The 23,759-nt window shown below is 39.1% G+C and overlaps 1 protein-coding gene across 1 annotated transcript; it reads left to right on the forward strand.

Annotated features, from left to right (window-relative positions):
- Window positions 1–6,303: 6,303 nt before the first annotated feature.
- On the forward strand, window positions 6,304–10,182 carry LOC114188337 (uncharacterized). The gene is made up of 2 exons (XM_028076931.2): window positions 6,304–6,589; window positions 9,833–10,182. The coding sequence occupies exons 1-2, from the start codon at window positions 6,304–6,306 to the stop codon at window positions 10,180–10,182; spliced, it is 636 nt and encodes a 211-aa protein (XP_027932732.2).
- Window positions 10,183–23,759: the final 13,577 nt, after the last annotated feature.

Genomic DNA, 23,759 nt, shown 5'->3' on the forward strand with positions numbered 1-23,759 from the left:
AGCGAGACTGCTCTCACTTAAGCTATAAATTCTCGCTTGATTGACAACTCGAACAAAGAGCAAAGTGGATTATACTATTCTCCATAAGCTAGATCTTTCTCGCTTGGGCGAGACTGCTCTCGCTTAAGATAGAATTTCTCAATTAAACTAGAATAACAAATTTTTCACCTGCTCTCAGCATGCAAAACCAAAAATTCAAACCCAAAAAGAACACAAACCACTCCAATTCAGTACTTATCAATCCAACACATCAAGACACAATGAAAGACCATTGTCAACACCCAATTTCGTTCGGGTAACAATGATAAAAATAATAAACAAAAAAAATTAATTAATTGAAGTTCAATTGAGAGGAATAAATAAATAAATAATTAATAAAATAAAATAAAAGGGTAAAAAATATGTTTTAGTTTGAGAAAAAAATAAATATCTATGTTTATTTTATTTATTTATTATTATTATTATTATTATTTTTTATTTTTTAATTTTGTTTTATTTATTTATTTATTTGGGCTTATTATTTTTATTATTACATTATTTTCCTTTCTATTATTATAGCTCCATTTTTGTTTTACGTCTTTCATCCTAGTTTAATAAAAAAAAGGAAAAAAAAAACAAAAAAAAAACAACAACAAAAAGAAAAAAAAAAAGAAAAGGAAAAAGGGAAAGAAAGGTAGAGGTAACGTAAGGTCTCTATGTTATTAGACTCATGTCTGCCATGTTATCATGGTTTTGTATTGGGAATGACCTGTAACATGGTCATGATGGCTGAAGGAGCAAGAAGCTCAGCCTTATCCCAAATTTCGAGATTGGAAGGTGCGGAGAAAAGTGAACAGAACAAAGGAGATAGTTACATAATAAAAAGGGGAAGATTCATGAAATGAGGGTTTTTTTTGGATTACTACAGAGGAGAGAAGGCACTAGAAATCAGAGAGGGAGAGAAGGAGTCAAAATTGAAAACGGAAGCAAAGCTGTTAATGCATTAAGTTTTATTTTCACGGTAAGTGTTCTTAACTCCTTCTTAGCTTATGTTACCGTGACTTGATATTGTTGTTGATGTTCATGGATGTATGAATTGGAGCTTCTGTTAACATGGCTTGATATTGATGTTCATGAATGTATGGATGAGAGATGATTTGAGGTGAGCATAATTACATCTGTTATTTATTTATTTTATTCCCATCGCACCTGCGTAAACAAATTTGAGGTGAGAATATTTTTCTTACTTCTCCATTATCGAATAATGGCTACCATACAACACCATCATAAACGCCACAGAATTCCTATTTTGTCTTATCTTCGTTGCTCATCATAAACGCCAGTGACGAGTTGAAGCTTTTAACAGAGGTGGAGGCGCGACAGTTGGCCCTGGAGTTGGTGTCCCGAATGCGATACAGATGGAGAAGGAGGCCTCGACGTCGATGAAACCACTGGTGAAGAGCGGTGTCGACGGTGTTGCTCCAGTGGTGGTGGTCACGGCATTGTCTCGCGCGCGGGAGAAGAAATGAAGCGCGATGATTTGGGGACTTGGGTTCTCACCGGCGACGCCTCCGATGGTGGCTGGCGTCGACGGTTGCGGGTCTCGCCGGTGGGACCTCCGGCGGTGGCGCGGTGGCATGGTGGCGTGGTGGCATGGTGGTGTGGCGGCTGCGGAAGAAAGAGAAACATAAATAAACCCATTAGGGTTTTTGATGTCTTAAAAAAATAATAATAAAAGGTTGGGTTTGGGTTTGCAGCTAGACCCATCTTTATGTCGCGCACCTTTATTCTTAATCCCTGAACCCTTTTTTTTTTTGTCTTTGTGCACCCCTTTTCCTTTATCTCGCACCCCTGTTTTAATTTTACTGTGAGTACCCCTGATGTTTACTAACCTCGCACCCCTGCAACACTTGTTTCATGTTTTATTTTGCGCACCACAATAATTGATAACCTTGCACCCTTGTTTATGCTTATCTTGTTTTGGGCTTGTGATTTATGTTTACTTCACTTACCTCACACATTACTCATGCACCATATTATTATTATTATTATTATTATTATTATTTTCTTTCACTTTTGTCCTTTTTGTTATTTTATTTATTTATTTATTATTATTATTTTAAATTATAAAAAAATAGAAAAAAATCTAAAAAACGAAAAATGTTCTCTTTTGTTTTGTTGTGTCTGTCCGGTCGCCCGCACCGTGTGACACTCATTTTCAAAAATATCAAAAATAGTTTTCTTTCTCTTTTAGTGTTTGTCCGACACATATTTTCAAGTAATTCAAAAAACACCACAAAATACAAAATTTTCAAAATATAAAATATCAATATTTTCAAATAAAAAGGTTTTTTTTAAGAACTACATGATCCTTGATTCTCCATCGTGAGAAACGTAGGAGCAAGGTTAGTCCTTGTCAGGTTCACCTCTAAAAGATCAAATCTTTGTCTCAATATTTTTTTTTAAATATCTTTTAAAGAACTGTGTAACCCTGATTTCTCATTTTGAATGAGAATACGTAGGACCAAGGTCAATCCTTGTCGGGCCCAAAAAATTAAAAAAATATTTTTGTTTCTTTTTAGCATTTTTGTTTTATTATTTCTTTTGGGGGAAAAATAACATTTTAAAAATCACGTCGACTTTACATTTTTAATTAAAGGTACTGCCCTCGGGCGGGCGCGTATGGTGCTAAAACCTTCCCTCCGCGTAACCGACTCCCGAATCCAAAATTTGGTTTTTCGCAGACTTTCTTTATTTTATGGTTTTCCATAGTTTTCCAAAAAATAACTATGGTGGCGACTCCTAATCTCTTTTTAAACCCGTTTTCTTTTTTGGTTCGCTGTCCCGTCGCGATTCCAGTTGCAACAACTGACAACTCCATTGGGGACACTAGAGAGTCAAGTCATTTAATTAGATATGCGGACTAAATGTGGTGTTCCCTTTTTTTATTTTATTTTATTTTTCCTTTTTCCCCTTTCTTTTATTTGTTTTTTTCGTCTCTATTTTTATTTGTATATTCTTGTCTCTATTTTAATTTGTTTATATCTGTCTCTTGGAATGATTGTGTGTAAATTGTTTTGCATATTTTGTTATATATCTGCTTGAGAAATTTTCTTGTTGTTTTGCAGGTGGGGGTTATGGTATGCATCATTCTCCCTCCACACACACACTTTGTGCATATCATGAGCGGGGCCCTATACCTGGGTCTTTGTAACTTACAGTTAGAGGGGATTGTGTAGCAGTGCCACAGTGGATGAACTTCCCAAGTGGTCATTGTGAGAAGCCCAACTAGAGTTTGTTTACTTCGTTGGTACTCCCACATCTTGTTGTCTACCAACTGTTATGGGAAATGCCAAGAAGTGGTCCATAGCTCTAGTGACCTTGATCCTTAAGTATTAGGGAACCATCCTGGCGAGCGCATGTATTTTACCTTAGGACCATTAGGCGTCAAACCTCTGATAAGGCACAAGGGGAGACATGTGCATTACCTTAATTCTCATCTTATTTTTCTCGCTTTATTTGAATTAGCAATGAAGTCATGTGTCTGTACATTCTTTCGTGGCATCATCATACATGCATTTTGATTATTTATTCATGCATAACATGTATTTTGTCATGCCATGCCATAACATTTCTTGTGATTCTAGGTCAGAAATTTTAAAGCTGTGATTGAGTTTGTGAAAAGAAAAGAAACAAAAGAAATTAACATGGGATTTCAAGTCGGAGGGAATTTAGGGTCGGATGCCTTGAAGAAGTTACCTATCAGGGTTATAGATAGCAATCTGAATGGTCTAAGGGAAGTAGTGCAACAAATGAAGACTATACAGAAGAATGCTTTCAAGAAGCGGTATGGTGATGAAGGATTGACCCCAACCAAGGATGGAGGCACATGCTTAAGAAGACTAAGCATGTTTAGAAAGGAAGTTCACTAATCCTTCATCCCTTTCATTTGTGTTTGTTATTTTTGATTCCCTAAGTTGACTTAGCTTTAGTTGACTTGTTGACCTTTGACTAGGTTTGACTTGTTGACTATAGTTGACTTGACTTAAGCCAACATGCTAATCTATGTTTATTTGCTTTGTAGGTTAATTAGGAGTAAGAAAGCAATGCTAGGTGGCACATGGTGATTGGGGAGCATAAATGATGTGGAGGAGAGAGTAAAGCAAAGGCATAAAGCATAAAGTAAAAGGCATGAAGCAAGTGTACCTATGTACCTTTGGTCTCCTTTATTTTTAGCACACTTTGGCCACTTTTTGGAGACATATGAGACACATTCTTTGTCTCCTTTTGTGCTAGAACGAAATTAGCCTTGCACACACCATAGTTAGCTCTTTTGTCTCTCATTTTTGTAATCTTATTTGACCTAGTTTCTAGAAGCTAGGGTTAGGTTTTTGTAGAGACATCCTTAGGTATCTTTTATTTGCTTAGAGGCCCCTAAACTCTTCTATATAAGGGGTGCTCCTAGACATGTAAAAGGGTTGAACATTTTGAAGTAAAAACACTCGTGTCTCAATCATTTGTGAGAGTTTCCTCCCTTGGGAGTGAATACTTTTAAGCCTTATCTTGCATAACAAGTGGCGGCACACATCCACTCATCTTCAAGGTTGCCATGGCTTCTAGCCTAGCCTTGTAGTGGCGTGCTTCTCACATTTTTACCATTTCTTTCCTTTCCATTTTATGTTTTCTTCTTCCCTAACATGGAGAATTTTGTTGATCAAGTGGCCATCGATGTGTTTGTCGCTTACAAGATTCATTTAGAAAGCCCAGTCGCTGCGATTCTAGCTGATGTGTACGGGGGTTTGAATTTGTGCTATGCACTCAAGAGGAAGAAGATATTATGTTGTGTACCTATATTGTATGTATGGTTTATATCCCGAGTCCGCTTGGGTACAATAAATGCTGAATGTCAGATTGGGGAATTGCCACATGGCGGCGTTGAAATTCGAGGGGCGAAAGAATAGGCCCAATTCTGTGCAGGTTTGAATGGGGGAAAGATTAGATGGTGTGTCCCTGAGCTGCTCAAGTCGCATGTCATTTCTTGTGGGGATTTCCCTAACGTCCCTCTGATAGGCACTAGAAGTTGTGTGAATTATAACCCTGTTCTGGCTCAACGACAATTTGGTTGTCCAATTAAGAGTTCTCCAACTCCAAAATCTCTGGTTTGCCATATGGACTTATTATGAAGAAGGAATTTCTCAAGATCTAATTTGACGAGTTAGGAGTGCCTGGGGTGAGGTTCTGCGCGCAGAAAAAGACCTAAGGCCATGGGTAATAGATGGGAAGATATCTTACCGACGATGGATTCTAGAAAGGGTAATGTGATCAAGCTACCCTTCAAATCGGACTCTCCTGCTCCGGAGCGATTGGAACTTGCTGAGTCTGAGGAGGTGAAAGGGCTAAAAGAAGAGATGGAGAAGATGAAACTAAAAAAATGCCAAATTAATTAACGAGCTTAAAAGTCTCCAACATGAGCATGTGGATTTGAGGCGTGATAATGAGGAAATGACAAAGGCGTATGAAGGGATTCTTAGGCAACAAAGAGAAGAACGAGATCATGCTTTCAGAGTGAAACAGGATTTAGCCGCAGCAAGCACCGCATTAAAATCAAGGGACCGAGAGAGATGCAGCAACAACATCTAAGCGCTAAAGGGATCAGTTGTGTGAGGAATTTAAGAGAGAGAAAACCGAAGCACTGAGACGGTTACACAAATGAGAATCAGTGAGGTTGAACGACAAATGAGAGAGGTGGTGTCGACCTATGAGGTGAAGATGGATGAGGAATGTTGGCATAGAGCTGAATTGGAAAAGGAACATCGAGAGGTGATCAGTCGGATGAATGGGTACACAGTCGAGCAGGAAATGACTATAGAACATTGGAAGAGATGTTTCTCACAGCTGGCTGCCTTGGCGAATGGAGCAATTGAAGAAATCCCACGATTATTAGCTGAAGCAGACACTGCACTACCGATCTTCAATCTGCCAAGAGAGATTGAAGCCTTCTTTAATCATTGCAAGAAGTTGATGAGGGAGATGAAGAGCATGATAGTCAGGGTTAGGGAATAGGTTTTCTTTCTTTTCTCGTTTAATGAATGTAGAAGACTTGCTAATGGTTGGGTTGTATCAGTTTCATGTTAATTTCTATGATATATTTACCTTAAGGTTCTCATAGCTTTAAAATTTCCGACTAGAATAAATGTTTTGCATTCATTTTCTTTCTTTTCATTTTTCATAATTCATTTCATTTAACGAAATAATAAAGCAAAATCAAATACGACGGCAAAATTTCCACGACACCCTTATCGCACACGAGCTAACCACAGAAGCATGGAAGATTGGGAAGAGGCCCATGAAGCTATAAAGGCTGACATTAACGAGTTGAAGGATCAAGTGGGCCAAATCCTGGAGGTCTTGAAGTTACTGAAGGCTTTAGGAGAGGCCTCATCCGCTAGGGTCGAGGAGAATGCTCATTCTTATGGAATGCCTATGGGCACGTCAGTTTCGTTCCCAATGTACGGTCTGCCCCCGGGATACACTCCTCCAGTTGGAGAATGTTCAGATGCAGAACAAACTTCTTTTTCTTTTCCTGCAGCTAACAACACATTATCGATCGGTACTCAAGGGCCGATGTTAGCTTCGACACCCGTGACAAGAGCGGAGATGAATGAGACAACCACATTTGTAACATCCCATCAGGATATTACGAATTTATAAATAAATAAAGAAAATACATAATAACGTCGCATTTAATAATACTTCATTTCCCAAAACGCGGGAAATTTAAGTCTTTATTTCATATATTGATAATGAAAATTTCGAACAAGTATTCGTCAATTATAAAATAAAAGTCCAAGAACATAAATGTTTACAACTGATTCAAAATCATAAAATAAAATCCCCAAGCTATCCCCTCTCCACAGCTAAGCTTCACCAGAGCCACCTGCATCAACAACATCTGCTACCGTGTATCGCGTACACGATCATTGCGAAACATGCGTAGATAGGGTGAGCTTAACAAATAAAACATATATAATTTTACAGTTTCATATACGTATTCACATATCACTAGGAATACTTAAACATTCTACATCGGTTCTATACTTTAATTCCTACTATCTGACCCCAATCAGATTATTCGTGTTCTACATCGTCTAATGATTACTTCAAGGTGACTTGCTGCTATACCTATCGGCCACAACCGATAGAGCACGTGCGGGAAACAAAGCTACGGATCATACATCGTAACGTCAGGTAGAGTTCCCATATACGAACATAGTCTGTATCGTCCAAAGACTACCAAACTCGTCAGCCAACAACTGAGGAGGGCAATCTATCTGGACCCATCCGTATTGGCCACAACCAGCACACTCCCACCGACAACACTCGCCAACCCGAGCCACAACTCAAGGGTTCCTCGTGTTCATCCGCCATCCTGAGCCACAACTCAAGAGATGCTATTCTGAGCCACAACTCAAGGAATACCACGTGCTTAACCCCTATCCAGAGCCACAACTCAAGGGATACGTTCCGAGCCACAACTCAAGGAACACCAACAAACCCACCTTTTAAAGCACCGCTAGACGCCTTGTAGATCACAATTACACAACCAAATTCCAAGCTGCAGCAATACGAATTGCCTGGCGGGGCACACGTGTCGCCAGGCGCTGCCAGCTCCCAGACCGCCTGGCGGTGTTGCGTACCGCCAGGCGCATAGCGCCTCAAAACACGCAGACTTAACAGCCACTGCCTGGCGGGTCAGCCCCCACCACCAGGCGCCAACGCTACAGACTCCACTGTTGCTCTCACTACCGCCTGGCGGAATACTTCTCATCGCCAAGCGCATCCAACTAGGCAGCTTCGCTATTCCGCTGCTATCGCCTGGCGGATTGGACCCCGCCACCAGGCGCCATATCAGAACCCCACTAGGTACTGATTTCTCTACACTCCACTCCGCTGTTAAGACCCCATACATGCATTTGTACTACCCAGAATACTCATTTTTAGTGAATATTGTAACACCAAGATTGGTTTATATTAGTATGATCCCTTTAATCCTATCTTGCCTGTGAGTTACTTTAATTAAGATTATTTAGCAATTCCCCAACAGCCAATTATCACACATATACATTTTATATCATAGACTGACCATAGTATGATTAATTCTTCCATTAAGCTCACAGGATGTGTCCCTATTTTGATAACCAACCTGACCAAAGAGTACTCACCCCACCGCATGTATATTTCAACCATAAAACGTATCTGTCAGAGTTCTCTTCCTTATCCCCCCTCTAATTCACCACATCTCATTAGCCATCCTTATGTCTCCACTCTCCTAAGCGTCCAATTCATCTCACATTCTAATTCCTTCACGTCCACTACTATTGCACAAACTGCACGAACTATACCACATCCAGCCCGAACCAGTCCAAGCAATATTCCATCATACCACTGATGTAACGCTGCCGCCTGGCGGTAACTTGTCTCCTGCCAGGCGGTGTATCAGACCTGGGAACAACTCTGGTTTCTTTCACCCCTGCCAACATTCCTGTTCACTCCCTATCACCTATCTCAATACAATCTCTCCCATTTTGGCATAACAAATCCAATAATTACAACCCTCCAATCTCAATACCACTGTACCCAACGAGGATCACAACACTTACACCCTAATTGTACCCCGCTTTCCTACCCTTGACATTTAATCACTGTTTTATTCACTTATACCTACTAATGCGTAAAAATGCACATCATACAATATCTAATTCATCTATTAATAACCACGAATAGCTTTCCCACCGATAAGAAACAGCCCAGATCACCAAAAATGTTGATTCGAGCCAGAACCCGCTCGTGTCGCCTGGTGGTTCACTTACTACCGCCAGGCGCTTCATCCCAACCCAGAAAAATGAAGATCTCCTATGTGTCGCCTGGCGGCCAAGCATGTGCTGCCAGGCGGTTCCTTCTCCAGGAACCCAAAATCGTGCAATAAAGTATGAGCCGCCTGGCGGCTTTTAAGACCTGCCAAGCAGTTTCTGGAAAATTTCTAGAAACGTGAAATTATACAGCTTTAATCTGACAGAGACATTCAAATAGACATTCAATCATACAAATATTCATGCATATATGTATAAGCGAGTAAAACTCCCCTAACCTGGATCCTTTTGCTAAGAATTGGTTTGCTTTGAAGAACTCCAATGATCACCACGTTCCCTCCTCTATTGGTGTGCTCTCACTTGACTTCAGAACCTCACTCCACCTCACCAATCTCTTTGATTTTCGTGCCTAATTTTCTGGTATACTCTCAGTTTTGCAAAAACCCTAACTTTAAGCAAAATCCTTCTTTTTAAAGGGTGTCTAAAACTATGTTAATTACTATACCCGAAAATTAAGTCATAATTGAGTTGTTAAATGCAATTTACCACATCCTTATGGCCATTTTCCAGCCACCTCTCTGCTACCTACTCTAGGGTTTTCTCCCCAACCTTTCATATTCAATTCCAAGCCAAAACAACAAAAAAATTAAGATTTTAGTTTGGATTTTCCAAGGTTTGAATCCATGACCACTCAATCACCATTTCATAGTATAACCAATTCAACTAATCGTATTTCATGCTTAACAACCCAATTCAAACATCATATCATTCCATAACATGACTTCACAAATTTAAATAATAAAACAATAACAAAAGTTAACATACATAGGGCTCGAACCCAAGACCTCTCACACAGTAAAGTACTCTTAACCATTTGAGCTAATACTTTTCCACGTCATACTCTTCATAATTTAATGTCATAATTATTTTCCCTCCCGCATTTATTAATTAATTAAATCCTACGGGTCTTACAACATTCACAGGACCGAGGATGACTGTGGCGCCCCAGCCTCCGAAAACATTCAATGATGCAGATGTTGTGACTAAAGCTGTACCACACGCTACAGTCCAAGCAATATCCACTGTTGTTGATGGGGCTAAAAGTAAACTTGAAATTCTTGAGGAAAGGATTCGTGCCATTGAGGGTGGTAGAAGCTATGGGTTCGATGATGTGGTGAGATTAAGCTTGGTTCCTGGTGTGATGATACCACACAAGTTTAAGGTCCAAGAATTTGAAAAGTATAAGGGCACCACATGCCCTAAAAGCCATATGATAATGTACGATAGAAAGATGGCTGCTTATGCCTATGATGAAAAATTGCTAATACATTGAATTGGTATACACACTTGGAGCCATCTCGAATTCATTCCTGGATGGATTTGGCTGACGCCTTTGTGAAACAATATAAATACAACACAGATAGTGCGCCAGATAGATTGCAATTGCAAAACATGGCTAAGAAGGATACTGAGTCTTTCAAGGAATATGCATAACGATGGAGAGAGTTGGCTGCTCAGGTTGAGCCACCTCTACTTGATAAGGAGATGGTGGCGACGTTTGTAAACACGCTGCAATACCATTTTATGAGCATGTGTTGGGGAATGTGTCTTCCAATTTTGCTGATATCATTATCATAGGGGAAAGAATAGAAATCGGGTTAAAAATTGGAAAGATTGCATATGGCCCATTCGCGGCTGCAACTCCTAAGAAACCCAATTTTAATCTCAGAAAGAAGAAAGCAGCGGAAGTACAAGCGGCCTCAATGATGCCTGTGTGGGAAAGTCGGGCTCCTACACATAATTATCGACCACACTTGAACCAACCTCCTTATGTGGCCAATGCAGTGTCTGTTCATCAAACACGACCTCAGCCAATGCAGTGCCAAATGTGATTATCACGGAGGGGGAGTTGGTCACTCTACTGAGAATTGTGTGTCCCTTAAACACAAGGTGGAAGCTTTAATCAACTCAGGATGGATAAAGTTCCACGAAGACAAACCCAGTGTTGAGGCTAATCCCCTTTCTGGTCTTGGGAACCCTTCGACAAATGCCATTGAAGTTAAGAAACACTGACTGGTGAGGGATGTGAGTGAAATTCGAAGCTCCAAGCGATTTGTTTTTGAGACACTATTGAAATTGAGTTTGTTAAAAGGGGAATATAACCTGAGTGAAAAGTGTGGATTCCATCCGAGTGCTAAACATTTTATCGATGAGTGCACCGAGTTCGAGGACGTTCTACAAAATCTTATAGACATAAACTTTATGCAAGTATGTCACGAGGACATGGAGGAAGAAGTATTTGCACAAGATGGTGCGGAACTCGGTGTGACTTTACCAGAGCCATTGGTGATTCATTTCCCTAGATCCAATTCTACCCCGACAATTCAAGAAAAGCAAGCTATTATTATCCAAGCACCCTCCCCATTTCCTTACAAAAGTGAGAAAGTTGTCCCATGGAAATATGGTGCATACGTGTTGGGTGAGGAACAATGGGTAGGTGGTCAACCTATCAGTGGTGAGCCAGTGGTGAAAAATATACCAAGCATCGGTGGAATTACGAGGAGTGGTCGAATCTTTACGCCTCCAAACTTGGTGAAAGATGGAGTTGGTAATAGTGAATCAGTGAATACCAAAAAGGCTAAGGAACTATTGAAAGGGAAGACCATCCAAAACGATGAGGTTTCGAAGAAAAGATGATGGGAAAGAAGTATCTAATGAGGAGGCTTGCGAGTTCTTACAACAAAGCGAGTATAAAGTGGTCGAACAGTTGAATCGCCTGCCTGCTCGAATCTCACTTTTATAACTACTCATGCATTCAACCTCTCATAATGAAGATACTCAATGGAGCGCATGTGGAGCAAAATATTTCTCTGGACAGTTTTGAGGGAATTGTTAGCAATATCATTGTTAACAATTACCTCACTTTTACCGACGAGGAGATACCTACTAAAGGGAGGGGACACAACAAGGCCCTCCACGTCTCTATAAAATGCTTGGATCATGTCATAGCACGTGTATTAATCGACAATGGATCTTCCTTGAATGTAATGTTGAAAGCAACATTGGAAAAGCTACCGTGTAAAGGTATTCACATGAAACCAAGCGCAATGATAGTGAGAGCTTTCGATGGGAGTAAAAGAGAAGTAATAGGAGAGGTAGAATTGCCAATCCAAATAGGGCCATGTGTCTTTCAAATAACTTTCCAAGTGATGGACATCCTCCCAGCATAGAGCTGCTTGTTGGGTCGTCCTTGGATTCACTCAACGGGCGTGGTACCTTCAACCTTGCACCAAAAGTTAAAATATGTCATAGGTGACAAATTAGTGATTGTTTCAGGGGAGGAAGATATTTTAGTGAGTGGGCCTTCATCTTCTCGCTATATTGAAGCAGCAGAGGAAACCCTCGAGACAGCCTTCCAATCTTTGGAAATTGTGGGTAATGCCTATGTGGAGCCCTTTCCAATGAACCCACATTTGTCACGTACTTCCCTTATGACGGCCAAGGTCATGTTGAAAGAGGGATATGAGTACGGAAAGAGGCTAGGTAAGTACGAGCAAGGATTGACATATCCTTTAGAAGTCACCGAGAAAAAGAATAAATACGACCTTGGATACGAGCCTACTAGAGAGGATAAGAGGAATGTGGTGAAAGAAAGGAGAGAGCGCGATGTGGCTCGAATCCAAGGAAAAGAACTGGGGTTAGGAAAGATTCACATATGCGACATCAAAGATAGCTTTCGCAGCGCGGGATGGATCAACACTAGTCAGATAGTAGCTGTCAGAGATGAAAATGAACTTGAAAGCTCGATTTTTGTGCAGCCTTGTGCTCCAAATGTACTACTTAAAAATTGGGAGACTTTGGATCTACCTGTGATGTTTAATTTGGTTAAAATGTAATATTTTTAATTTATCCTATTGCTTTACCCGGAGCTTTAGGATTCATGACTTAACGGGATGACACCTTTTCCTTTATGCTCAGCGTGATAATCAATTTGTGTTTGCTACCTTTGTTATCTTTGTTTGCATTTTTCATTGTTGTTTGTTTATTTATCATTTTTTTATAAACTCAAATAATGCAGATATGATAATGAATGTTTTGAAAATAACAATGTCGATATCCCTAATTTCGAGCACCTTGTCAATAATATGGAAGATGATTATGAAGGTGATTCGGAACCCTCCCCCGAGTTAATGAGATTAGTGGAACAAGAATCTAGGGAAATAAAACCCCATCAAGAAGATGTTGGAGTGCTTGACCTAAGCGAGGGGATGAAAATAACGAAGTGAAAATTGGCATGAGTATGAAGAAAGAAGTGAAAGAAGAATTGTGTGCGCTGCTAAAGGAGTTTAGGGATGTGTTCGCTTGGTCGTACAATGATATGGCTAGTTTAGATACTGATATAGTACAACATAAGCTTCCACTCAAGCCGGAATGTCCTCCAGTCAGACAAAAGCTAAGAAGGATGAAACCAGAAATGTCATTAAAGATCAAAGAAGAAGTGCAAAAGCAATTTGACGTTGGATTTTTAGCTGTGGCAAAATACCCTCAATGGGTGGCAAATATTGTACCAGTGCCCAAGAAGGATGGGAAGGTTCGGATGTGCGTTGACTATCGAGATTTGAATCGTGCGAGTCCAAAAGACAACTTCCCATTATCGCACATCGATACATTAGTGGATAATACAGCCAAGTTCTCACTATTTTCGTTTATGGATGGCTTCTCGGGATATAATCAGATTAAGATGGCACTTGAAGATATGGAAAAGACCACATTTATCACATTGTGGGGAACATTTTGCTATAAGGTGATGTCTTTCGGGCTTAAGAATGATGGGGCAACCTATCAAAGGGCCATGGTGGCCCTTTTTCATGATATGATGCAGAAAGAAATCGAGGTTTATGTAGATGACATGATCGCCAAGTCCGAGTTAGAAGAAGAACACATCCTCAACCTAAGGAAATTGTTTGAGAGATTGAGGAAGTTTAAACTTAAACTAAACCCGGCTAAATGCACATTCGGTGTGAAATTTGGAAAGTTGTTGGGTTTTGTTGTCAGTCAAAAGGGGATAGAAGTCGATCCCGACAAGATGCGTGCGATAATCGAAATGCCTGCTCCCAATACAGAAAAGGAGGTGTGGGGTTTCTTGGGTAGACTAAACTACATTGCTAGGTTCATCTCCCAGTTAACCGCCACTTGTGAACCAATATTCAAGCTATTGCATAAAAATCAGGTTGTTGAGTGGAATGAAGATTGTCAGGCTGCTTTTGACAAAATTAAACAATATCTACAAGATCCTCCTGTGTTACGCCCACCTGAACCGAGGAAGCCACTCATTATGTATTTGACGGTACTAGATGAGTCAATGGGTTGTGTGTTGGGTCAACATGACGAAACTGGAAAAAGAGAGCATGCCATATACTACCTGAGCAAAAAGTTCACAGAATGTGAACAGCGATACTCGTTTTTAGAGCGAACTTGTTGCGCATTGGCATGGGCTGCCCATCATCTAAGACAATACATGTTGAGTCATTATACCTGGTTGATATCCAAGACTGGCCCTATCAAGTATATTTTTGAAAAGCCCGCTCTCACTGGAAGGATAGCTTGGTGGCAAATGCTATTGTCAGAATACGACATTGTGTTTGTCACTCAGAAGTCCATCAAGGGTAGTGCTTTGGCTAAATATCCGGCCTAACAACCCGTTAACGATTACCAGTCGATGCAACCCGAATTTCCCGATGAGGACATCATGGCCTTTTTCAAATATGACCAAGAATATGAGAACATAAAAAAATGGACGTTATTATTCGATGGGGCTTCTAACGTCATGGGACATGGTATAGGGGCAGTACTAATATCTCCAAAAAACTAATACATTCCGATGACAGCAAGGTTGTGTTTTAAATGCACGAATAATATTGCTGAATATGAAGCATGCGCTATGGGCATCCAAGTCGCAATTGAGTCAAAGGCAAATTTTTTGAATGTGTATGGAGATTCAACGTTAGTTATCCATCAACTAAGGGGAGAATGAGAGACCATGGATCAGAAGTTGATTCCCTACAGAACTTATATCATGGAATTGGTGGAGTATTTTGATTTCATTGAATTCCACCATATTCCGCGAAAGGATAACCAATTGGCAGATGCCTTAGCTACCTTATCATCGATGTTCGAGATTAATCAGGATGGAGTAATGCTGATGATCCAAATGAAGAGCCATGAAGAGCCAGCATATTGCCATTTCATCGAAGAAGAGTTAGATGGTAAGCCATGGTATTTTGATATTAAACACTATCTAAAAACCAGAGAATACCCCGAAGAAGCATCTGAGAATGATAAAAGGACACTGAGAAGGTTGGCTGCAAATTTTATCTTGAGTGGGGATGTGTTGTACAAGAGAAATCATGATATGGTTCTTGTAACATCCCTAAGGAATATTACTAATATTTAATATATAAAATAAGAAATTAAAATAAATGTCTCATTTAATATATTACCGTTTCCCAAAAACACGGGAAATTTTAAAAAAACTTTAATATACGTGTCATAAACCAGGAGTCCATAATTATAAAACTGAAATAAAATTCAATGGCTCCCAAAAGGTTACAGAATTATCTCAAAACCAAAATAATAAACATATATACAAAAATCCCATGCTATCCCTCGCTCCGAGTCTAAGCATCTCCTGGCCCACCTGTCAAATCATCTACTCCCGGATAACAAGTTATTTGATCATCGCCACACACACAGAAAGGGTGAGCTATGCACAATATATAAAATAGATACATGAATTAAACATGTCACCCATCCCAAAATAACATAACTAATATTTCAAGCTTTTCAAATAACCTAACCATGACCTCATAGTCCTTCATGAGTCATATCCATGAACTAGGTCTTGGGACTTCACTATGCTCCCACGAAACTAACTCATTCGTGGTACAACCCTATGAGCCTATCCCGCTCATAGTTTTGCCCTACAGACTCCTCGTCTGTAGTAAAACATCCAAGTCTTCTCAACTTGGACCCTGGCACGCACACAATCACCACACTATGGATTCCTCGCCCAATAGTAGCTGACGGGAACATAACAGTTCCTTGCCCATCGTGCGCCCGACACATGTAATCAGCATACTAAGGACTCCTCGCCCATTAGTAGCTGACGGGAACTTAACCCGTTCCATGCCCATCATGTGTCCAACCAACAAGCACATCCCAGACCCCTATTAGACTTAGTCCTTCAAGCCCAAACACCACACCACATGCATATACATCCTATACTTAGGATAAAGAAGCCAAATCACACACACAAGCACACACAACATGGAATTTTCGCATAAACTCGCTTAAGCTAAGGACTCTCGACCAAGCTAAGCCCTCAGGCTCGCTTAGGCTAGTTCACCTCGCCTGAGAGAGCTTAAGACAGTGACCGCATCACGTTATCTCGCTTAGGCGAGATCTGTTCGCCCAGGTGAGATCATCTCTCGTCCAAACACCCAATTCAATATCACATGAGCTACAATGAAACCAACCCATCCAACTTGATCACGACATCTCGCTTAGGCGAGACCTTCTTGCCTGAGCGAAACCCTGGTTCGCTCAAACCCGCACAACTCCTCGCCTGAACGAGGTTTCGCGCTTAGAACACTCAGGTCACTATGGGACCTCGCTTAGGCGAGTGTCTCTTGTTAGTTTTGAAATGGTTGAAAAGCCAAGAAGGGGGGCTGAATTGGCTAGTTAAAAATTTAGGCTATCTTTCCAAGTTAAAAACCACCTTTAATGGAATCAAATAGATCACCAAGTTAGGATGCAAACAATACTGAACTATACACTTTCAATCGATCAAAAACAGATTTAACAAATTGATTTTACTAAACAGATTTTGTTATGGTATAATCAATCGATTGAAACTAAAAAACAGTCGACTGAAATACTGAGAAAAATGCAAAAATGCGAATTTGAATTTTGAACTAGAAACAATGCTCAAGAATGATCAAGACCAGTTCCAAATGATTATACAAACATGCTCAATGCTTGAGATGCTATGAAAACATGCAAGAACATGAAAAAGATGATTAAAGCACAAGTTCTTGAAACTTTAAAAAGCAAATGCAAGAGAGAAAGGTTAGAGAAGAGAGGACACCACAAATTTTTATACTGGTTCACTCAAACCTGAGCTACATCCAGTTTTTCAAGGAAACTTAGCTTGACTTTGCACTATTTCAAAAGTTTTACAAAGTATCCACCCTTTCACTTCCAAAATATGCAAAAACACCACAAAAGACTCTTGAATCACACAAGAATCACACCAGCACAGCAAGAACCCTCTTGCAGACTTGGAAAACCACCAGGCACACACACAAAGCTTGAGAAAGATCAAACCTCAGTGGTAGCACAACCTTGCCTACCACAAACCACTTTCTCCAAGCTTTAAACCAAGCCAAAAGCTTCAAGAATTGATCCAAGAACAATCTTTAAGAGCTGCAACACCTATGATCACGAAGGAGAGAGTTTCCACAAGTTTCCAAAACCAAATCGTGCTCTAAAATGATCAACAGACCTCTCATTCGAAAATCACAACTTTTATAGTCAAACTGTTACGAAATTGAACAGGTTGATTTTCAAATCAATCGATTGATTTCACTTGACTTAAGTGAAATCAGTCGATTAAAAACTAAATCAACTGATTGAATTTGTTGCAGTTTAAGACTACTGCAGCCAACCTTTTAACCTGTTGAAAAACCATTCAACAGATTAAAAGAGACATTTTAACCTGTTGAAAAACCATTCAACAGATTAAAAACACACTAAAGACCAAACTACATCTAGTGAATGCTTTAAGGTCTACAACATGAATTACAAACTACAAGTACACTTTCTTAATGATGTAACTACATGGAGAGCACACATTCCAGCCTTGATCACCATGGATATCATCAAATCTCCTTTCCTTCATCAATGTAGGCTTCATTCCAATGGTTATGGCTTCAAGATATTCTAAAGAGCTTCATTCAATCTTCATCAAATATTCAAGAAGCAAACCACCTTGGCTTCTCATGTCAACAATCTCCCCCTGATTTGATGAAGCGAACCTCTATTCCATCTATCTTCTTCTATCTTCCATTGCAAAAATGCTTCTTCCATTTATTGGAAACCAATTGATGAAGTAACACCTTAACTTAAAGCTTGTGAACCTGAAACACATTTTACAGCAGCAATACACACAAGCTAGCAAGTATACAACTGTGATCATGCTCCCCTATCAATAATATGGGTTCAAATTCAAATTTGATTATTTATTCCAATTTTAATGCTTAGTTTAATGTGATCAATTATCCATTTTCCAATTTTTCAATTTTTCTTCCCCTTTGGATTCATCAAACAGAACAAATGCATAAAGATAACAAGCATTGCATTTCATTTCATTAATACTGGAGGGGAATACAGCCAACAGAAACTGAAAACAGAAAACAGATGCATAAAGCTGATACAATCAGCTGACTAAAATGAAAAACAACCAACTGAAACAGACAAAACTCCAACTGAAAAATCATAAACACAAGGATGCAATGCATGATCCTAAACAACCACCACACTTAGTCATCCTGAGGATCATTTCTGGTTTGGAATGAGTGGAGCATATCATGGATATCATGGATTTGGCCATCCAATGAATTGAACCTCTCATTGCAATAGTTGTGATGTTCATATTGAGACACATTGAGCTCATGCAGCTGGTTCAGCACCATCCTCTCAAAATGTAAGTACACAGGGCCTCTATCCTTAGGAAGATTGTAGGGAATCAAGTCCATGGGTCCAGTAGTTTATTCTTCCTCTTGATTTGCACCACTTGGACCGGCTTCATGGTCATGTGCACCACCAAGAACAGCTCTAGCAGTTGTCCATCCATTTCCCACCTTGATAAAGCCCATTTTGTGCAGATTTTGGTTGGAGGTATGGTTCAATAGTCCAGTTGACTCCTCTAGCTTATCCTCTACATCAATATCAAAGTATTCAATGAATTTAGACACCAAAACCATATATGGAAGCCTAAAATCCGTGAGCCTCTTGGCCTTGAGCATGTGATCACGAAACACATAGATCCAATCCACTTGAATGTTGTGTTGAATGCAGTACATAAGTATCAAATCTCCCTCATTCAATGTTGAATGGTTGCTACCACGTGGAACAAGGATTTTTGTGACAATCATACCAAGTAACCTTTGATCCACCTTGAGACCACCAACATGGAAGTGTTTGATTTCAGCAATAGGATTTCTCAAGCATTGGCCATAGTATTGCATCTTGTTGAATTCTGGAACAACCCCAGTTTCACCTTTTCTCACTTGCACACCCCTTGGTTTGAGTCCAACCACATCTTTCCAAGCTCTCTTGTTGATCTCCATTTGAACACCCTTGATGCTGGACAGTAGGACATCATTTTTGAACTCCAAGTTGGTGAAAAACACCTTCACCAAGTCTGGATATATTTTCCCTGAAAGTTCAAGGAAGGACTTCAACTTTTGATGCTTTAATTGTTCGAATAGGCTTTCAAAGCCTTCAGCCCTTAGCCAAGAGAACCTCAACACCTTAGGAATGCTGATCTGCTTCCTATTCATCTCAATGAGGAACACTTGAATGTTGTCCTCGTGATCCTCAAACCATGCTTCAATTCTTCCATGGCTTTCATGATTTGGAGACCTTGGAGTAGGAGGAGTGGAGTGCTCATCATTAGATTGGGTAACTCTTTGGGAACGACGAGGCATGATGAGTGTTGGTATGGCTGTTACTAAGAGATGTATGATGCAAATGCAGCAATACAAGTGCAGTATTTATAATTCAACAAACTGATTTTCAGAAATAGTTGATTAAATGGTGAAGATTTTTCTAATTAATTCATTTTATATTACCCAAATCAATTTAATGCAATCCAAACCAGTATCTTGTGCATTCATGATGTTTTCAATGTGTTTTTATGAGAGAATCAATAAGTTCAGATCATGTGAGCTGCATGTAGATTGGAATTGTACACTAGAATGCTTTTTGGTCAAACAATTTAGTAAAAGTAACACATGGCTGATGAAATGGGCAATTAAGAGCAGATAGTGCCTGACAAAAAATGCTTGCTTTGACTGAGTCAGCTTAACAATTCAATTCGTGAGTAAAAGCACAGTTTAAGTAAAATCAACGCTTTGAAAATAGAATCAGTCGACTAAAATAGCATCAGAGCATCAGAGATTAAAAACAGAATCTGGTTAAGTGAAATCAGTTGACTGATTTTCAAAATCAATCGATTGAAAATCGTGAAATTGAACTTCAATTTTTCCAGATTCAGTTTTAATGAAATCAACATACTGAATTATGAAAACAGCAGATTAAAAATCATAGCAGATCAATTTTTCATCATCCAGTGGCAGTTTAAGTGAAATAAACATGTTGAAATACAGAACAACAGGTCGACATATCATGAATTTTGCAAACAGAGGCAGATTTAAGTGAAATCAACACGTTGAAATGCAAAATCAACAGGTTGACTATGACAGTTTTTAACTCTTGCATACAACAGCAGATTTTTATGTAACCAATGCATGAGTACATAAGATTAACATGCTACAAACACATCAAACCATATTCTTGATGTCTAAAATGCCTAGTTCAGTTCTTAGCTTGTTAAACCTATCTCTAGCTAATGGTTTTGTAAACAAATCCGCCAATTGATTTTCAGTTTTAACAAATTTGATTTCACAATCTCCCTTTTGAACATGATCACGAATGAAATGATGCCTAATCTCTATATGCTTGGTTTTAGAATGTTGTATTGGATTCTTGGTTAAGTTGATTGCACTAGTGTTATCATAATACAAAGGTACCTTGCTTAGCCTTACACCATAGTCCAAAAGTTGATGTTTCAACCATATGATTTGTGCACAGCCATGTCCATCAGCTATATGTTCAGCTTCAGTTGTGGAAAGTGCCACACAAGCTTGCTTTTTGCTATTTCATGAGATTAGACTTGATCCAAGCAAATGGCAAGTACCACTTGTGCTTTTCCTATGCAATTTGCACCCTGCATAGTCTGAATCTGAAAAGCCACTAAGAGATATGTTAGAATCACATGGATACCATAATCTAACATTGGTTGTTCCTTTGAGGTACTTTAGAATCCTTTTTGCAGCCTTAAAGTGTGATTCCTTAGGATTTGCTTGAAATCTAGCACATAAGCCTACTCCAAACTGAATATCTGGCCTACTTGCTGTAAGATAGAGCAAAGACCCAATCAACCCTCTATATTTGGTTGAATCTACTGGTTGGCCAGCCTCATCTGCATCCATAAGGCAATTTGTTGCAATTGGAGTGGCAACTTCCTTGCAATCCTCCATTTTGAACTTTTTCAACAAGCCAAAACAGTATTTTGATTGATTTAAAAATGTTCCATGCTTGAGTTGCTTGACTTACAGCCCTAGAAAGTAGGCAAGCTCACCCATCATGGACATCTTAAATTCTCCCTGCATAGTTGCAACAAACTCTTCACACAATGTGTTATTATTTGAACCAAAGATGATATCATCAACATACACTTGAACAAGTATAACATCATTATCATGTTTTCTAATGAAGAGTGTTTTGTCCACTGCACCTCTAGCATAACCTTTTGATAAGAGAAAGTTACTTAGCCTTTCATACCATTGCCTTGGTGCTTGTTTCAAACCATATAAGGCCTTTTTCAATTTGAAAACATGGTTAGGATAGAGATGATCCTCAAATCCAGGAGGTTGTGAAACATACACTTCTTCATTTATGAAACCATTCAAGAATGCACTTTTCACATCCATTTGATGCAATTTAAAGTTACACATGCAAGCATATGCTAAGAGTAATCTCATAGCTTCTAGCCTAGCTACAAGTGTATAAGTTTCATCAAAATCAATACCTTCTTCTTGATTATAACCTTTAGCAACTAGTCTAGCTTTGTTTCTTACTATATTACCATCTTCATCCATTTTGTTTCTAAAAACCCATTTGGTTCCAATTATATTCATATCATTAGTTTTAGGCACTAGAAACCATACATCATTTCTTGTGAATTGATTGAGTTCATCTTGCATAGCCACAATCCAATTACTATCATTCAAAGCATCATTCACATTCTTAGGTTCAATTTGAGATACAAATGCAACATGTTCACAAAATACAATCCTACGTCTAGTAGATACTCCCTGTTTGATATCACCTATGATGTTGTCCTTTGATAAACCTCTAGGCTGGATCCAATCCTTAGGTAATTTGTTGTCTGCAGCTTTTTCAGTCGACTGTTTTTCCTTTTCAGCCAACTGATTTCCTGCAGCAGTGGACTTTTCTGCAGCAAAAATTTGCTCCTGTAGTTGATCTTCCTCATCTGCATTCTTTGACACTTGATCTTGCAATTTTGGGTTAGTTTCATCAAATACAACATGCATAGACTCTTCAACTGTCATCAATCTCTTATTATAGACTCTATATGCATGACTTTGTGTAGCATAGCCTAGAAAAATACCTTCATCCGCTTTTGCATCAAATTTGCCAAGACTTTCTTTGCCATTATTTAAGATGAAGCACTTACATCCAAATACTTTTAGGTGACTTAAAACAGGCCTTCTTCCTTTGAAAAGCTCATAAGGGGTTTTCTTCAAAATTGGCCTAATCAACACTCTATTTAAAACATAGCAAGCAGTGTTGACTGCATCAGCCCAAAAGTACTTAGGTAGTGAGTTTTCATTCAACACAGTTCTAGCTAGTTCCTCAAGTGACCTGTTTTTCCTTTCAACAACACCATTTTGTTGTGGGGTTCTTGGTGCAGAAAAATTATGGTTAATGCCATGCTTTTCACAAAAGTGTTCAAACTTTTCATTTTGGAATTCCCCACCATGATCACTTCGAATAGACACTATCTTGGAACTCTTTTCATTTTCAAGCATCTTGGCAAGTCTTTTGAAAGCATGAAAAGTGTCATTTTTGGCAGCTAAGAACAAAGTCCATGTGTACCTAGAGAAATCATCAATGATGACTAATGCATAAAGATTGCCACCAAGACTCATGGTTCGAGATGAACTAAATAGATCCATGTGAAGCATCTCTAAAGGTCTTTCAGTTGAAACAACATTTTTGGATTTAAAAGAGACCTTAGTTTGTTTTCCTTTTTGACATGCTTCACACACTCTATCCTTCTCAAACTTGAGTTTTGGTAGTCCTTCAACCAGTTGTTTTTTATTCAGCCGATTGAAATGCTGCATGTGTATGTGACAAAGTCTTCTATGCCATAACCAAGTATCATCCTCTTTTGTAAGCAAACAATAGATGCTAAATGATGCATGATGCAAGTCAAGTAGATATATATTATTGACTTTCTTGCCTATCAAAACAATACTACCATGTGCATCATATATTAAACAACTATTTGGTTCAAACATGACTTTAAAGCCTTTATCACATAGTTGACTTATACTTATCAAATTGTGTTTGCGTCCTTGAACCAGCAACACATTCTTGATGTTGAAAAAGGATCCATTGCCTATGACTCCATTTCCAAGGATTCTTCCTTTGTTGTTGTCTCCATAGGTTACAAACCCTTCCTCCTTCAACTCCAACTTTGCTAATTTGGTTTTATCTGCTGTCATATGTCTTGAACAACCACTATCAAGGTACCACAAATCTTTCTTATCACCTTTCATGTCCTACAAAACAAATTTGGATTATTTGGTACCCTTTGATAGGTTGGGTCCATCATGGTTATGCCTTTCTAGATCCTTTTAGGATCCATTTCATAATCCCTTTAGGAACATCATATTTTATAGCATGACAATTCTTAATAACATGACCTTTTTGCATACAATAGTTCCATGAAATGAATGGCATGTCACTTGGCATGCG

The sequence above is a fragment of the Vigna unguiculata genome, chromosome 6 (genome assembly GCF_037176805.1).
Source record: "Vigna unguiculata cultivar grain cowpea cultivar isolate G323 ecotype 2 chromosome 6, ASM3717680v1, whole genome shotgun sequence".
Lineage (NCBI taxonomy): Eukaryota > Viridiplantae > Streptophyta > Magnoliopsida > Fabales > Fabaceae > Vigna > Vigna unguiculata.

Coding starts and splice junctions, on each gene's coding strand:
- LOC114188337 (XM_028076931.2), top strand. CDS start 6,304: ATGGAAGATTGGGAAGAGGCCCATGAAGCTATAAAGGCTGACATTAAC. Junction 6,590..9,832: donor TAACAACACATTATCGATCG/GTACTCAAGGGC, acceptor CAACATTCACAG/GACCGAGGATGACTGTGGCG.